This window comes from Anopheles moucheti, chromosome 2 (assembly GCF_943734755.1).
Source record: "Anopheles moucheti chromosome 2, idAnoMoucSN_F20_07, whole genome shotgun sequence".
NCBI lineage: Eukaryota > Metazoa > Arthropoda > Insecta > Diptera > Culicidae > Anopheles > Anopheles moucheti.
The window spans coordinates 83,644,606-83,662,418 of NC_069140.1; the positions used below are offsets into that span (position 1 = coordinate 83,644,606).

The 17,813-nt window shown below is 44.4% G+C and overlaps 2 protein-coding genes across 5 annotated transcripts; both read right to left on the reverse strand.

Moving 5' to 3' along the window:
* Nucleotides 1-1,652: 1,652 nt before the first annotated feature.
* LOC128297597 (splicing factor YJU2) lies at nt 1,653-2,996 on the reverse strand. The gene is made up of 3 exons (XM_053033272.1): nt 2,920-2,996; nt 2,286-2,854; nt 1,653-2,161 (listed from the first exon to the last, which is right to left on the reverse strand). Exons 1-3 carry the CDS (start codon nt 2,941-2,943, stop codon nt 1,726-1,728), a joined length of 1,029 nt encoding a protein of 342 aa, XP_052889232.1. The 5' UTR covers nt 2,944-2,996; the 3' UTR covers nt 1,653-1,725.
* A 962-nt stretch (nt 2,997-3,958) lies between these two features.
* Nucleotides 3,959-17,500, reverse strand: LOC128299535 (muscle LIM protein 1-like). Of its 4 annotated transcripts, XM_053035529.1 has the most exons (10): nt 17,377-17,500; nt 14,087-14,330; nt 12,327-12,489; nt 7,691-7,802; nt 6,859-6,955; nt 6,655-6,742; nt 6,327-6,410; nt 5,813-6,109; nt 5,430-5,750; nt 3,959-5,357 (listed from the first exon to the last, which is right to left on the reverse strand). In XM_053035529.1, the coding sequence occupies exons 2-10, from the start codon at nt 14,199-14,201 to the stop codon at nt 5,081-5,083; spliced, it is 1,554 nt and encodes a 517-aa protein (XP_052891489.1). In that variant the 5' UTR covers nt 14,202-14,330; nt 17,377-17,500; the 3' UTR covers nt 3,959-5,080. The 4 variants fall into 4 exon arrangements, with proteins under 4 accessions (XP_052891489.1, XP_052891491.1, XP_052891492.1 ...); XM_053035531.1 differs by lacking the exon at nt 6,327-6,410; XM_053035532.1 differs by lacking the exons at nt 3,959-5,357; nt 5,430-5,750; nt 5,813-6,109; nt 6,655-6,742; nt 6,859-6,955 and having other exon boundaries at nt 6,162-6,423.
* Between the last annotated feature and the right edge of the window lie 313 nt (nt 17,501-17,813).

Here is a 17,813-nt window from a genome sequence, read left to right on the forward strand (position 1 = left end):
GTGCGTAGACCATTTGTACAACATTAATAAACATGGCGTATCTCGGCAACGTCATCGGTAAACGTTTTTCTTGTGTACGTCAATCACTGTTAGCTTCGGGGGTGATCATATTTTTCCACCGTTCCATTCTGACATTAATCTGATGATGAGCTGCTGTACCGCTGTACGGTACAGGGAAAAGCCAATTTCGCTTTACGCTTTCAACTTGCCACATTTTTTTCCCTCCGCTGCAGCCCTGCATTATGCAGACAATTTTGCACCAAAAACCGACCGGACCACATAAATCATGCATATAAACATCGGCCTCGACACTGGTTGGCCGGATAGCGGATAGAATCGGTGGAAATACCGTCACCGTGTGTGTGTGCGGTAACTTGTTGTTGCTCTACCCATTTTCGTCTTCGATTCGACACCCGAACCGGGGGCGGCATGCAATCATGCAGCAGAAATTAATTATTTAATTCCGCTTCCCTTGCAGCACCAAGTGTGCAACGTGCTTGACTGATGTATCAATCGGAAAACATGCGGTGCAAGAAACTGCAATGTGTATTTGCTATCGTATGCTGTGTAATAAGCGATAACTAACATTGTTGCACCACGGTATATAAAGCGCCGCTATACGCGTGCTGCGTTCTCAGAGCGGTAAGATAAGTAGATTTGTGCGGGCTTTAAATTTGCTTATAATTGCTAGGTTAGTTAGTGTTGATGATGAATATGGAGGACTATTACGCTTTGCACGACATCGATCCTGAAATAATACATCAAACGGTATGTATTGTTTTATATTTACTTTCCATTGTGACGGCCAAAGGCTTTATGTTCTATTCGAAGGGTAAATCATTATCGGGACTTTCTAATGATTATTAACTCTCCAATGCTTCCCTTTTTTGTTTTCACAGATCCTCCAACTGCAATCAGATTTTACAACGGTGCGCGAATCGATTAGTTTGTCCGTGCCATTTAATATGCGTTGCATGAACTGCAGCGTGCTATATGCGAAAGGATCGAAAGCAAAGGTGCGAATGGAGATAGACGATTTTTACCGCATTACAACAGTGCTGTTTAAGTGCAAGAAATGCCAAAATGAAATCAAGATAAAAAAAACACGCCGACCATTCGAAATTAAGATCGAAAAGGGTGCTGTGCGTGTCTAAACCAATCAACATTTAAATACCTTCCGCTAGTTCCGATCACGGATGAGCAAGTCACCAATCCGTTTATAAGATACTTGGTCTTGGGGGGTTTGCTCTACTCCATCCCGGGTATATCTCATCTTCGACGGCTTCAGCTTTACTTAATCGATCCAACGGGGCTCGCTATGTTTTTTCTACGTCTCGTATCGATCACCGCCCGCTATGTCCAGTAATCGAAGCCAAAATGGACTACGGGACGTATCATAGTGATCGAACAAAAATCTTGTGGAGTTTCTGAACATTCTACATTACATTAAGTCGTTGCACTTGTTTTAAAATGCATATGAATCAGTGTGATAGTGTTAAAGTTAACATAATCAGGCAAAATAACCGAATTGCTTTACTTGTGCAGAAGATATCTAGCCAGCGTCATCATAAAAACCATTTCGAGCGACCCTAAAACGATGATTTAAAAATTAATGTAAAGTGTAAAATTAATTCTCTTACCCGAAATTCGATTTATGCATAAATCTCGTCAGACGATCAACTTGTCTGTGTTCATTTTATTCCAACAGTTTTTGTTTGCTGTGCATCAATTCTCATCCGATCCTTCGTCACTGTCCGAATAGGCACCGAGCAGTCCTAAGCTTCCGATGCCCCCAACACCACCGGCACCGGCAGTTTGTGTGACATGGGTCGATGGAGTCGAAGCCACCGGCGTTACAGGCACCGGTGGCGGTGCTTTCGGTGGTGGCATTTCCTTCTTTTTCACGACCAAATTGCTCAGGGCTGTCTTTTTCACACCAATGCTTATGTTGTCCAGCTTACGGGCTTTGCTGGTTGCAAACGATGGAACGCTCTTGCTGGCAGTCGTTGATGGAGCGGTGGCAGTAGCTGTGGAGCAACTTGGTTTGTTGCTTTCTGCTGCTGTGGACGATGATTTTTCTGGGACTTCTTCCTTTACCTCTTCCACAATTATTTCTGTCGCAACCCGTTTCACACCGGATTTGCTTTGGAACTTTACTGACCTGGAAAATGTTAAAAAATGTTTAGTGTTAAATTTATGTTGTTGGATAACATTCAGTTCACATTTATGTTATGGATAAGATCATATTTATGTTTTTTTTTTCTTGTTAAATGTCAGCCGCTTACTTAATAAACTCCTCGTCCTGTCGCTCTTGTCGTTCCTCACGCTCCCGAATACTCTCGGTACGATCGAACTGCTGCAGCATACTGTCATAGTCGATGTCCTGCTGGCGACGGTTCAAATCACGCAATTCCTCCAGCGATTCCAGCAGCTCGATTTCATTCCTCGACTGTTGCGTACGATTCTCGAGCAGCTTCATCGGATTGGTAGCTTCCTCTTCGCGAGCCTCTTCCTCTGCCCGTCGGGCTTGTTCTTCAGCCAACTTTAACGCCATAAAGTTACGGGTCGCTCCCGCTTCAATCTCGTAGTCTGTGTTGCGCGGATCAGTTTTGAACGAAATTTCTTGCAGGCAACGCGTGCACTTGATGTAGAACCGATATATCCGTATGCCGAGGTAGTCTTCATTTTCTACATCCTCTTTGCGGGCGTTAAACTTCTTTCCCTTGTAAATATACTCCCCGCAGGTAACACAGCGCATATTGAACGGAGCCATCAAACGTACCGTGTACTGTCGATTCTTCGGTAGCTTCACCCGCGGGATTTTCGACGGATCAAAATCCGGCGGATAGTATTTCTACAAGAAAGCAAGAAACTTAGAATGTGGAGCCCGGAACTATGAAAGAGTAATATTCTACTTACGTTTAAAACTTTACGTTCCGACATTTTTTAAAGTAAAACTTGCAGCAATATATCGACTGTGTGTTTGTTTACGTTTCTTTTTACAATGTAAACTGTCAGTCTGTACAACAATGCCATGTTGACAGCGGTCATGTGTCATTTCACGTTCTGCGCCAAACAATCAACGAGGTAAGAAAATGTGAAATTTTAGACGCTTTTTGCAGTACATTCAATCAACAATGTTATAAAACAATTAACAGTCAAGGTAATTGCTTAATTATTCTTTAGTTCATGCCCCCAGTGGGCCCCGTTAAAGATTTATTGCAGCTACATCGTAGTTTCATTGAAATAATTCAATCATTTCATAGATGGCTGCGTTCGTGAAATATTTCATTCATTTCAAGCAGTACGGACGCAGCCATCACATTTCAACTGTTTTAGGAGTACAATGCTATTTGCGCCTAAATGCATACTCTATGTACATAATGATTACTACGGTAAAGCTTTGTAGTGTAAATTTAAAATTTGCGAAAGGACGAAATGAGGATTGAATTATGTTGAACAGATTACTGACTATTGTGATATATTAATTGACAATCGTACAAAGGACATTCGTAAGGCCTCTTTTCGAACTTTAACAGATAGCTTAAAGATTCAATATTTATAGCGAGTAGATCAGCCAGAAACGAGCAGTGCACCTAAATAGATTGGTCACAGTTAAACATCACGTGACAGTTTACCAACATTTTCTGAAGTAAATTCAACACACAGCAAAACCCATGATTAGGCTGTTTCCGTTCCTTTATTGATAAAATATCGTTTTCTTATAAAGTTCCACGTTAAGTTATCGGTTGCGCGTAGTCCCTTTGTTTTGATTTTTTATTGTAGTATTTGTTTTAATTACTTCTGTTTCACAAAAAGTAATAGTAGAAGTTAGCGATTACAATGGTAATATATAATGTGATATAATTAGGTTTACGATACAAAAAAAGAATCATCATCATTTCCTTCCGAATTTTAGTAGGTAGCTCATGCTTCTAATACATCGAGGGAAGAAGCATTTGCGTTCACAAAGAGGCGCTCAAGGAATCGTTTGTTTTGTTTTTTTTGTTTCCCTCCACATCCAAACAACCGATTGTCCCTGGCACCGCTTTCAACACTTTTTGGTTTGGCTTGGCGTAGCTTTGTTTGGCGCAATTTGTAAACAAATTTTGCACTACACATCAACACGGTTAGCAAAACACAACTCGTCTAGCAAGATTTTTTTTTTTTTTGGCACAGCATCTCTAGATATGTGAGTTGGGCGTGTTTTTTTGTTTGCAAAAAAGCGAATTTATCTAGCTAGCCCAATAATGTTTTGCTTCCGCTTTGTACCGCGTCTATAAATACCTCTAGACCGCGGGAGTCCCACTAATCGTCCCGCAGGTTCGATCGTTTCGATGTGATCATCCCTTCCCTAACGTGTGGCTGCGTAATGTAGATATGATCGGTGCACTTATGTATGGTTTTTCTAACCCTCAAATGATCGCAGGTCTGCCCGGACCCGGTCGTTCGTCTTTCCGTTAAATCCACAAAAGTAACAATAAAGTAACCGTAAGCTTCACCGCATCCGAATGGAAATTGTAATCAATTTCAAACACATCGCCGTTATTGTGTTTGTATGCTTGTGTGTGTGTGTGTTTTCTCTGTGTCTGCCTGTTTTATGTTGGTGTGCAATTTTGGCGCCGGTTTTCAATATTTGTACGAGCAGCAAAGCTTACATCTAGTGAGAAGGAAAACAAAACGGATCATCTTACATCGCTAAGTTACGTTTTAATTTTTCGAAAGAGCTGAGGCTACAAGGCTCGCAAAACTGGTTTCAGGGTTAGACGGGGTGGGACAAAAAAAGGGGATGCAATGTGGTGTGGTGGGACTGCACCAATCGGAACAGTGAAAGCGACTGTACGCTCGCAAAACGATCATTCGGAATGCTACACTAATGCGATCGTGCTCGTTGCAGGTGGCGCCCTCTATCGGCTGGAAAATCCGCACACTGCTTATTACTGTGTCCCGTCACCTTCCCGGTGCGATTGGTGTTAGTGTTGGTGATTGTGATCTCGTTAACCAATGTATTAGGTAAGAAAGAGCATTAAGAAAAGGGGGATAATTTATAAAACAAAACCCAACAAACAATAATGGGGTCTTAGGCCATCGTTAGCGTGCCGGCACCCATGCCGAAACCGACACCCCGTGGACCGTAGTTGCGACCGTAGCAGCCCCGGCAGTAGATTTCACCGTTCGGGCCATCGTTCAGGTTCGTCGAGTCGAGCGATTTGTGGCATTCGAAGCAGCTGAAGCACCGCTTGTGCCAGATGCGGTTTTTGCTCAGCATCTTTTCGGCTTCGTACACGGCATAACCGCACCGGGTGCATCCCTTGCCATCCTTGGCCTTCGGTCCATCCGCTGGCTTTGCGTCGGTGCTGTCGATGGGAGAGAAGAGTTTGCTTAGTTCTGGTTGTGGCATTCGAGGCACTTCTGACCGCGGAACTTACTGTACTGGAGCAGACTGAGCATCGGTGGAGACGAGCGTTGGCGTGTGTCCGAAACCGAAACCCTTCGGGCCGAATAGCTTGCCGTAGCATGCGCGGCAATGGATCTCACGATCCGGACCATCACAGGCAATCATGGAATCGAGCGGTCGGTGACATTCGTTACAGTTGAAGCACTTCTTGTGCCACATCGTTCCCTTGGCCAGCTGCTGCTCAGCCGCAAACACCATGCCACCGCACCGTGGACATCCCTGTCCCTGCGGTGCCTTGATCACGGTAGTGTCGATCGTGACTATAGGTTTCTGGGACGCCATCTGATCCTCACTGAAGTGATAGGAAATGTTTTAGTACTTCCCGAGTGTCTCCCTCAATGTCAGAATACGTACGTCATGCAATCAGTCTGCAGGAAGCCAGATCCACAGGCAAAACCGTATCCGTGCGGACCCCACTTCTTGCCGTAGCAGGTCTTGCAGTACACGTCCCGATCCGGACCATCACAAGCGATGATGGAATCGAGCGTTTTGCTGCAGTCGCGACACTTGTAGCACTTGCGATGCCACTCACGTCCCTTCGAAAGGACCTGCTCGGCCGCGAACACTACACCGCCGCAACGTGGACAACCCTGTCCGGGCGTTGCCTTAATGGCCGTCGTATCCACAGCGGACGGTTTCGGTGCAAACTCACTGGTGAGGAAGAGAGTCAGAGTTAGACAAATACGACCCGCCAGTCACAACTATCCGACATTATACACAAAGAAACATGTCACTAACTGGTGTACGAAAGAGTACCAACAATTGTACGAAGTGGCGAAAGTTCCGGAGAAGCATTGGCACAAAAAAATAGAGACACAAATCTACAGTGAACAGTTACGGGACAATGCTACATTGTACTATGTACTACCTCTTGTAGTCCAAGTCGCGCGCATCACTCATTAACCCCAGCGAAGAGATACCCGAGTGGCCGTAACCACGGGAACCAAACCGACTGGCGTAGCAGCCTATGAAGCGTAAGGAGAGGGAGAGAAATGGAATGCGTCATTATTAAGTGGCAACTACCTAACATATACCCTCCACTGCTTCCAACTATATCCACTACAAACGAAGAACAGAGCTTGAAACATTGAAACTGACAACACTACTTTACGAACACACAGTTAGTGACAGGTTTAGTGTGTATAGTCCGGCGATTGACAGCTGCTGTCAAATGGATTCTGACAAAACAAATTTACCCCTCGATAGTAGTGCTATCGCTCTGCAGCGCTCCACCACCTTGACCGTATCCGTAGCCCTTCGGGCCGAACTTCTTGCCATAGCAAACTGCACAGCAGACCGGAGATGTGGACATGAAGATACGACGAAAAAGATACACAGAACAGACATATAACATTACAACGCGATCCATTGCATTTTTCCGGGATCGACATTTCCATTACCTTTGCAGTAGATGTTACGATCTGGACCCTCGCAGCAGTTTACAGAATCGAGACCCTTCTTACACTCACCGCATTTGAAGCATCCCTTATGGTAGGCCTGTAAGGTTATGGGAAATGGACGACAGATATTTAACGCACACCGTAGTAGTTGCAGTAGTAGCAGTAGTAGTAGTAATAATGGTAGTAGCAGTAGTAGTAGTAGTTGCATCACTGAATGTACAGCGGCACAAACAACTTCTTCCGAGATGAAGAACGAGAGTGTCTGCATAGTGTGGATGTGTTACGAAGCAATGCTTCGTAAAATTGGAAGAGACTTCAAGCATCGCATTTTTGATATTATTTACACGACCACTGAGGTTAGCATACTGCGGCCTATCTCATCTAAAGCCCGCCCATCTAATAGCCATGTGGGGCAGGTACGCATGCATTACCTCTACAGTAAATCTCTTTATCCGGTCCATCACAGTGGATCGTGGAGTCAAGCGTACGGTTGCACACTAAGCATTTGAAGCAGCGCCGATGGTAACCCTGGATGTCAGATAGGGAATTGGAAGCGGCGCGTAGTCGAGTGACAGGTTGGTCAGAGCATTCGAGAGAGAAAAAGAGAGAGAGAGAGAAAAGCAATGGGAGATAGAAAACATAAGAGTAGTAAAGTAAAGCTTCCGACAAGAATTTGAGGTTAGCTTTGGCAAGAGGCTATTCTCGTGAACTGAATCGCAAGCGAACAGAGTTAGTGGACCGATATTTGATCGCTCCCAGTCAGTTCCAGTGTTAGTACTCTGCTGGTGGACATGCACTAAAATAGTAGTAGTAGTAGTAGTAGTCAACTCACTCTTCCACGTGCCAACATTTGCTCGGCCATGTAAACATATCCGCCGCAGCGAGGGCAACCCTCTCCTTCAGGTGCCTTTGACATTGGTTTCGGTTCAAAGTGTCCGTTCGTGCTATGGAGTGGGGACGGACAAAAACGAGTGGTTTTTTGGTTGGTTGTTTGATCGGATTTGCGGCGGGTTAAGAATTGGATTTGCATGTGTGTTTGTGTGGCGCAGTAAAATAGTTTTGTGTGTACAATTAACAATCCCAAAGTAATGTAAGCATTTGATCGAACCAACAGCATACACATACAAAAACACACACGCGCGCGCGCAAGGTCATGTAATAAGTAGTAGTACGATCGTAAGGATTTTTGTTTGTTGTGCAAAAAGGCAACCATATGCACGGGACAGGGATGATGTATGAAAAAGAGAGAAAGAGAAAAGAGAAAGAAGAAAGAAGATAGAGAGATCATGTAAGAGAAAACATATAAATCATTCAATGTGTCTAATAAGGAGTTCAGAGCATCCATCCAGCAACTGAGGAACTCTGGTAAGAATTTTTCATGTTCTCTGGACTCTCGGGACTCTAAGTCTCTGTGTATGTCTAAGTGGGAACTCCACGAATAGACAAGAACATGCTTTATACTCGACAGTGATAAGTTTCACAACTCCACACTCTTCCTGCCCGTATCGGGATGGTACTGTTAATTTAGAAAGGTTAACACAATATGTTCTTGCTAGACGGAGTTCCTTGGCCGACATTCTACTACCCTGGGACAAGGCAAAGTCCCCTGTGACAGTTACTAAGGGTTTGATGGTTTTTTTTTGCTCGCACCATATTTCAATGAATCTCTTTTCGCTTTTAGTTGTCAAATTTGTACAACAATTTTCACCAGTGTGTGCGTACTACCTTCTATATCGCTTTTTTATGCATTCGTTTTTGCTCCAGGGCACTTTCCTTATCCCATTAACACAGTGTTAGACATTAGAGGATGGGGGGAGGTGAAAGGTGTTTTTTTTTTTGGTTGAGAAAGTACAGAAGGAAAAATTACGAAAAGCAGCTACTTTCATCAAACAGGACAGATTCAGTACACATATAAGTGATGAGTGTGAGATAATGAAGGCGTCGTACAGCGAGCGTAGCACTGCGTAGTCATGAAGCGTTCGTTGTTAAGTCTAGCTGTGGGAGCGCCGGGAAACAACAAGAAACGTTATACGCACAGCACATACCAAAGTAAACAATTAGAACAGGAGGTGAATAAATGGTGTTATCACAAGTGATAGCAAACAGTGACAACTACAGTCACGGAACAAAACAAACAATAGGAGAAAGAAAAATTCTTGAGGAGTAAAACACTCAACAGAAATAGTGGGGAATAGACACAAAACAAAGAAGTAAGAATATACAACAACAAAAGAAACAACAACCAACAACAAAACAACACCAAATAACAACAACAGATAAAAAAAACAAAGAAAGAAAACATCAACAACAAACGTCAAACAACAAGAACATGAATATCTCACCGATCATGGGCCAGATCAATTGGACACACCGGGAACATTTATGACAGTAACACGTCGAAGTAAAGGGAAATACACACACACACGCGTGCCATATTTGTTCATGATTGGTTTTACAATTGATGAAACACATTGACCTCCAGGCCCCAGGGGTGTGTGTGTGTGTGTGGCTGAGTGTGTGATGTGAAGATTACCACCGACACCGAGAGCTGTCACGTGGAGCTCGTTGGCTGTGCCTCATTTGCCGCCCGTTCGCTAGTGGTTCCGATGTCGGTCGGACTGCTTCTGATGAAGTTACACACACACACATACGCGCCGTACCAGTAGTTCATCCCAGAGCACGCATACACAAATTTGCACACACGCAACACGCGCACACAGACGGACACAGACGGACGACAAGACGCCACAAAAGGGGTTTTAGGTGGGGGAGGTAATAGTTTGTATATTGACGAGATATTGAGAACGTGAGACGTGAGATGTGAGACGTGAGACGTGGGACAAGACAAACATTGCTATCTGGGGAGTGATCATTCAGTGGCTCCTTTGTTCCTGTTCCTGGGGTGTGCTCTCGCTCTCGCAGTCATCGTTGCGTGACAGCAATCATAACGCTACCGTGTGTATGTGTGTGTGTGTGTGTGGTGTATCTGTCACGCTGCGTAGTGTCAATAGCGTAGTAGCTCGTAAGTTACTTAGCCGAACGTACAGCTGTCAGTTTGTAGTGCACTGGCGCGTATAATTTATCCTTTTGGGTGTTACTGTGTGCAGGTGTACGTGTATACGGGCGTGCGTGTGTTTATGCATAAAGGGAGCAACAGTTTCTCGGACCCCTCAGACAGCTGTCACAGTAATTCGAAGCGTTTTCTTTTTTGTTTGTTTTGTTGGGGAAGGGATGCAACGTCACAGCCAGGTAGGCACAATAGGGCAAATAATGGTGGTGGTGATATTTATGATACAGTCCTCATGCACATTCTTGCCGGTATTGTTGTTTTGCGAACACCAGTACCCAAAAAGACGTACGACAACAGTGTCATCTTGCCAGTGGGAGTCATAATGGAACTGTGTGAAACAGCTCTCAATTAGTCACAGATAATGTACGTTTTATTTGCCAAATAACTCATCCAATAAATGATTCCGATACAAAACAAAACCTGACCGCTCGAAACGGCAAACTCGCCAGCTCGACGTGCACCTGGGTGCGAACCCACGTGCAGGGAGCTGGTTTGGGAACAGCCCAGGGATACTAACGACTGACCAGCGTGAGGGTGAAACCTGATCTACCTGATAAAGCTTACGGGTGATACTGCGTCTGTGCTATCTTTACGCCCGCCTTAGCAAACTATCGAACACAATTCGAAGGATAATGTAGGGTAACGAAAGTAAAGCACACACTTTGCCTTAGGTTGCTTAAAAATCACAAAGCCATTTCCGTTTCTCTTTTGCTTTCGATAAGAAGAACAAAAATACAATCGGCAACACATGAACACGTCGGATCGTCCGGAAGGGTTCGCCGTTCGGGTTCTGATGGAAGCGAACCTTCCCGAGACACAACGAACCAAACGGTACGCATTTCTCGTATGGATTTTTTGGACAGAAACGAGCGTCTCGTATTATTCTAACACAATAAAACCGGACAAATACAAAACAGTGTTTCCGAGCGGGACCTTGTACACCTGTCATATGCGGTAGTATCCAATAGTGATTAGGGTGTGATTGTGTGTTTCTTTTTGCTGACTTTCCTGAATTGAATTGTCTTGTGTTTTTGATGTGGGTGTTTTTTGTTCCTTTTACTCTTACTTTGTGTAATCTCCTACCTGCCCTAACAATACTTTCCTGACATTATCATCATTTACTCAAATACTTATATGGTGGTGTTGGTTGGTTTCTGGTGGTGACAAGATAGATTTTCAAAATGTCGCACCATCCAATCTACTGGTTCCCTCTCTCCCGCCAACCGGAACCTGGCGTCATTTTCAAAATCAAAAGCGGAGCTGTTTCTGGTTCATTGATGTGCTTGGCTGTTTCATGCTCCTGCGCTACCTTCCGGGTCACTTACTTAAACGAACGGGATTTTTGTTTCTTATTTGTTTGCTTGTAGTGTTCTAGTACACGGCGCAACATTTACTTGCTGCATCGTACGGCAGACAAAAAAGGGACAACATAGTCGTGGTGACAATCGTGACAAGACAATTGGCAGTTTGGTGGCGCGCAGTTTTGGTGGATATGGTGAAGGTAGTAGCGGTGGTGGTAGTAGTAATATAGTAGTGGTAGTTGTTGTTGGTGTGTTCAGATATTTTGTGTTTTTTTTGTGGCATGAAAATGTAAGAAAAAAAATAACAGAAAAAAGTGGAAATCAGCATGCATGTTCTTCTCATTCGTCGCAGGTGGTTTTGTTTTGCTTATTATGTAAGGGTATATAAAAATATATAGTATTTGCAATTAACTCATTGGGACGGAGAGATGAGAGATGGATGACAAAACACTTAAGTGATTGACACTAGATGGCGCTAGTTGACAGTAGTATAACAAAGTTCAATATTTTACAGAACAGAGACGTCGTATGTTTCAATCATGCTGCACTGATGGGACATTAGTTTCGCAACAAATTCATGATGCAATAATTGACATTTAATACATGTAGTATTAATATACATAACTGTGTCTGAGGTATCTTCTGTTCATTAGCGCCTCTGTGGTCAACTAAGGGGATCGATGCAAGAAATTGGTGTTTTGCTATACATTTCTATTAGGGAAACTGATTTACTTCTTCATAAGACAGAAAAGTATCAGCATACTCAGAACTTTAGTCAATAAATCTTCCCCTCCTGCAACAGGTCTAAGGAAAGGCCCAACGAGAGCTAAACGAAGCGAATTGAATCAGGTGACTGATGGTGGTAGGATTACGATAATATAATACACTCCGACAATTACAATCATACAAACAGTATCCTAGCGCAAAACAAGGGTAAAAGCTAAAATGTCCGCGAAAATATCGGAGAAGGACTAACGGCCTAGTAGGCTAATCGCGTACTGTATGGATCAATCGATTTCAATTTTGGTTTCTTTTTTGTTCCTTTTTGTACATAGCACAGTGTTTTAAAGTGGTCGTTCTATCGTAGTGAAACTTACCTTTCGCCCTGAAACTGGGCGCCAGTGTCCATCGAGAGGCAGCCGGCGCCTCCACCGAAACCGTAACCCTTCGGTCCGTACTTGCGACCGTGGCAGTTCTTGCAGTAAAGCTCGCTTTCGTGCTCTGCACAGTTTGTGGAGTCGAGCATCTTGCCGCACATTCCTGTTTGCGATTGACCGGTTGACGGTGGGTGAGCCGGTTGTGAAACGGTGAAAAGAAAGAAAGTGAGGCATTGAAGAAGAAAACACGCGTACTTGTTATTTCGTCCGAATAGTGTATAAAGTGAGTGACTGTTAAAAATAAACCGTTCGACACATCGACGACATTGCAATTGCGCCAGTAAAAAATTTATTGATTGACATCGCCACTAAGCGCATAGTCGGGCAGTCGCCGACTCCCACCCGACCCGACAGCGGGACCAGGAGGTCGGACAAAGAAGAAGGTGCAAAAAACGCTTTTACACTACGTGCAAAACACACCGAATAGTTTTCGGCCACGAATGGGGTCACATCTAACTGCTTCGCGCAATCTAACTGCAGGTGCCCCGATGAGGGTAGAGGGTTTGGCAGAAATACCGACATCTACCCTTACGCTGCGATACACATCGCGAAGCGGCTACACCCAGCGGTCGGGGCAATGGTCGTGATGGGCATTCTGCCAAATGTTGGCCGTGTAATGAACCGTCGGTAACGTGAAGACAGCTAGAGCAAAAACGTTACAGTTGCCAGAGCACGATCTTCACGAAATAATGGAATACATCAGTTCAAAGTTAACTGGAGAATGGGAAAACGGTCATATCAATTATTATAGCAGGATCTCTAATTTGTATCTCGTGGTAGTAACACAGTTGTACTAATTAAGATCTCGAAGACTGGTCTATATTTCCTACAATACCTCAGAGACCTGTTTCTATGTTTTTGCCTTTAAGTGTAAAGGAATTATGGATATAAAAATAAAACTCTATAAATTTCTAATTCTTCGATAATTTGATAATATATCTTCACAATACTTTTTAGAGATTAAAAAGGAAGGAACATGAAGGTCTGTATTACTAATACTAACTTTATTGCTGAGCTCCACCTTTCATGGAATACAAAGTACTGGACTTTTATTAACAGGAGACACCTATGTTCCAGAAATTTTCAATAATTATATCCTTACAGGTAAAAATTGCCTTAATTTTAGTTTTTATCTTCCCGAATCGATAATTCAGCTGTCAAATTTACTTAGTACATGACACAAACATGTCATACTCAGAGATTTCTGGGAGCGCTTGAAAAGTTTCAGAAACTTTTCATTTGAAATTCATCAACAACATCTTCTATCCATAACGTTCCACCGTTGGTCGTTACGATTTATGTCGCTTCTGCTAGACATAAAACAAAACTTAAATAGATCATCCCCTTCTGGGAGGAACGCCGCAACGTTACGCAGCAATGAAAGAAGGAAAGAAAGAAAAAAAAAAACAACATAAAACAACATCCAAACCGGCTGCTCTAAACAACCGCCCGCTCCACGCTGCTGCACGGCAAATCTATGTCCTCGATGTTCTATTTTCGTTGCAACCGCCATTCGGCACGTCAACGACACTTGGCCGTCTGCCGGGGCTGTCCCGCAGCCCAGCAACCGATGTTGTCAACAAAAACTGGCAGCGAACGCAGGGCGGATGCGTTTCAGTACCCGCACCCTTGCAGACTGCTGCAACATTGCAATGTACGTGTCGGTGTGTATCGTCTGTAAGGGTATCGTGGACACTTACCGCACTTGAAGCACTGCTTGTGAAATTTGTGTCCTCCGGCGACACGCTCCTCGGCGGCGTACACCGATTTGCCGCACTTGGGGCACTTGGGGTTTTCCGCTGGCTTGAAAGGCATGGTTCTGGTAGTGGGTTTTGCGCTGGAAACGTTCGTAAAAACGAAGCTGTACGGGTACGGGTGCCGAGCCGAGTTTCGGGATGACCAGTTGCACTAGCGCGTGGCGCGACTTGTTGCTGCTTCGATGACCTTTACAGACGGGCACACGAACAGAATCGAAACGAATATTGCTTATGTAAAAGGATGCAGTGTAACACTCGCGTTGTTGTTATAACAGGCAACAGCCTCGCAAGTAGCAGCCCTAATATGAGTACACTTTTGCGCTAGCGAAGCACTTTTGCAGCTTGCGCTCGTTCGTTTAACGTCTTTATGCCACCGACTGTTGCGTATCAAACTGGAGGTAGGTTTAGAAGCGATCGACGAAATATTATTTCCAAACACACACAGAGACGCTGAGGAGGATTCACTGCAATGCTTCTTGCTTTTACACTTTACTATCTTCCCTTGCAATAGCCCAATGATCGCTCTGGTACCTTTACTCGATTCTAGGACACTCTCAAACTGGGTGAAAGAAAAGGATCAACGACCGTTTGACTGCGCTTCGAAATGTGTTCGCTCTTCACATTGCAACCGACAGTGGACCGTGCGTATGAACGACTGAAAATTTAGTGCCTGTTCCGATACCGATCGATCACTGCAAGCCGCAACACCGATCGGTAGTGCATTCGCGTCGGCTTACTTCGGGATTAGATAACGCTGTAATCGTCGTGTAGTACGATCGTGTAACTAGATCGGACATGTTGCGTGAGTGTATCTAAACGTTGGACAATTAAGTAATCTTTTTTTGTAGTTATCAATCCTGCTTGAATGTTTCAATAACGTCGCTGAAGTTACATCGTCCAATGTCTTATTTATGAAGAGATTTTAATTGATTTAATCCATCACATTTACTATGTCTGATTGTCTAAGTACAACAGTACAGGAAAATCCACACCTGTACGTCACACAAAAGACGTCACGCGACATTATGAACCGTCCGTTGCGTTGCGTATGAGAAGAAGAAAAAAAAACGCAAGATAAAAATACTACCCCGCACGAGAGAAGAGACACGATCACGAGAGTACCATCATGCGTGCTTTTCCTACACCCTTTGCTTAGCACCCTGTTCCCTTTGCGTACCACACACACACATGGTAACAGCATAAATGTAAACAAAAAATAACCTTTCAACGCTCGGTGCTACGCAACAGGGCAACAGCAACGAAAATGCTTCTTGACCGAGTCGCAACCAACTGCACACGGCCGCAAACGAGCCAAGAAACACCTGCTGCGATGTGTCAGTGTGTGTGTGTGTGTATTAATAAATTCTGCGTGGGGTTCAGTTGGATGGTGTATTCTTTCTCAAACCCCCGCCCCAGCTCCCAAAAGGAGACTTTTAATACTGGCGCTAGGCCAGCGATCGCAACACACTGCACTCAACCACCCTGCATGTCCCTCATGGAAAATTGACGGTACGGCGCGAAGAATGTGTTTCGGTTTTTCTTAAACCTCTCTTTCACATCTTGTCATGTTCGGTTCGTCAAGACATGCCAAAGATCCATTAGAAATTTTTCTCCCTCTCACTCTCTCTATCTCTCTCTTTCTTTATGTCGCCTTGCGCTCAGTTTTGCCCACTGCACCAACAAATTCCAACAACCTGTTCTGCGTGGGTGACTGACTTCAAGCTTGCCGTCGACAACGTACAACATTGGGCAACAGTGATCGACAAAGTCCTCGCAAGCGGCTTTGCGATGTTGCTACGGATGCAATAAAAATCAAAAAGGTAGGAAAGTGTGGATCCACCAGCGTTGATGATCGTTGATGACAGTAAATGATAATCTAGCTCGCCGTGCGTTGAAAAACCTTCGGCGTTGATCGTCGTCTGTCACAATTAATTGAGTGTCATCCAAAAAGGGATGACTGTCCATCGTCGTCCGCAGGAGAAAGATTCGTAATTAACATTCCGCTGCAGACTTGTTGGGTGCAGTGCCCGATTGGGAAGGAATATGAGGATGAGGGATGGACATTTTCAACAGTGCTCTAATTATGTGAAGGCACCAAGCCGGCATCGAGAATTGTGAGGAATCCGGTGGATACGCTGTCCACAAAGGAGAGTGACAGATCAGTGCAGTTGTCACAGTGCCAGAAGCACCGGCAATGGAACGCGTATGCATGGGATTCGCAATTGCAGTTGGATGCAGCAGATTCTTCATTGCCGTCCTTTGCAAATGTCAACGCATCTTCGTTGGAAGGTTACTTACGAAGCAATCCAGCTTATCCGCAGCAAAGATCTCACGAGCATGCGAGATCTTAATTCACCAATTTCGAAAAGATCCTTCACTAAATCTTTCCTAGAACTCTCCTCCTCCCATCCCACGGCATCGGGTGACCTTAACAGCTCGTGCGTTTACTGATGCCTTCATCAACACCCAAATGCCATCACGCACAAATCATGTTCATCAGCATATTTTCACACCAAATTTTCACAACACTCCCCCAAAAGCAGAGAAGATGCTGGCTCCTGTAGATGTTTCCAACCTTTCACACGTTTAAAAATAGACACACAGACACCGATCGCGGTGTGAGCAACACAACCCCAACCACGAGCAAATAGCGCTTGGATGGAAAAAAGCGGGTCAGGAAGGGAAGAGAATATTTGGAGCTAGCGGATTCTACGATCGACGATGAAAAATTAGAGCAACAGCATATTGCAAAACGGAGATCGTTGCATCACTACCGTTCCACACGACACTGTTCGAGCATTCGCTCAAGTTTATTCCTCCTCGCCGTTGCACTACTAATTCGACTACTTTGCCACATTCGAATATGTTAAAGGCTCATGCACAGTTCACAAAACCAAATTTGAACGCAACATTTCGGTGGCTCTGCACTTCTTCAACTTGTCAAGCTCATCTTCACAGAGAGTTCACTATTCCACTTTTATTACAGTGGATCACTGTCCTTCACGACTTTTGAATTTTATAAACCTCTTGATCACTTATTTAGCACTTAATTTTGCCGTACTTATTGAGGAAATCGATTCAATGTCCAATCTTCAAGGCTCTCTATGCTTGTGTCTCTTAAATGTCTTATTAAGCTCCTCAAAAAAGCAAGCCTGGACAAACGCAAGCGAAACGGAAACGAACAGGTGAACACAACACTCCGGTGAGCTTGAGAGTACTCGCCAACTACTAACCGTGTATTCGAATGATTGACTATGGTGCCGTGCACTCGGTAGTCTATGTATCAGGATGCACACGGCACGCTACTGCTTTATTCGGTAGCAAAACTCGCCAGGCGCACCAACACCACGCGGACGCGGCGTGCGAACAGCGCAGCTATGTGCATCGGTAGGTAGTGTACCGTACCGTCCACACTATGGCAGTCCCTTTCTGACCGATTGCTATCCGCACGGAAGGGAGATAGCCCAATTTAAGGCGGGGAACGGGACAGCAGGTACGCGGACTGTCAGGAGTCGACTGTTCCACGCTTCCCGTACGGTGCATAGCTCACTGTAGCGGAAAAACCGAAATGGAAAATGGTCCAACAAAACTGAACGTCGACATGTAGAGGTTTCGTTCGTACGAGTGCGTCTTGTCGAAAAACAAAAAAAAAACCACACGTCACTCCATC

Bases quoted from the DNA above. Each gene is read 5' to 3' on its own strand.
- LOC128297597 (XM_053033272.1), bottom strand. From the start codon at position 2,943: ATGTCGGAACGTAAAGTTTTAAAC. The intron at 2,855-2,919 runs GTAAGTAGAATA...GCTTTCTTGTAG, and splicing joins CGGAACGTAAAGTTTTAAAC to AAATACTATCCGCCGGATTT. The intron at 2,162-2,285 runs GTAAGCGGCTGA...AACATTTTCCAG, and splicing joins CAGGACGAGGAGTTTATTAA to GTCAGTAAAGTTCCAAAGCA.
- LOC128299535 (XM_053035529.1), bottom strand. From the start codon at position 14,201: ATGCCTTTCAAGCCAGCGGAAAACCCCAAGTGCCCCAAGTGCGGCAAA. The intron at 7,803-12,326 runs GTAAGTTTCACT...CCCACTCCATAG, and splicing joins GCCCAGTTTCAGGGCGAAAG to CACGAACGGACACTTTGAAC. The intron at 6,956-7,690 runs GTGAGTTGACTA...ATAACCTTACAG, and splicing joins AAATGTTGGCACGTGGAAGA to GCCTACCATAAGGGATGCTT.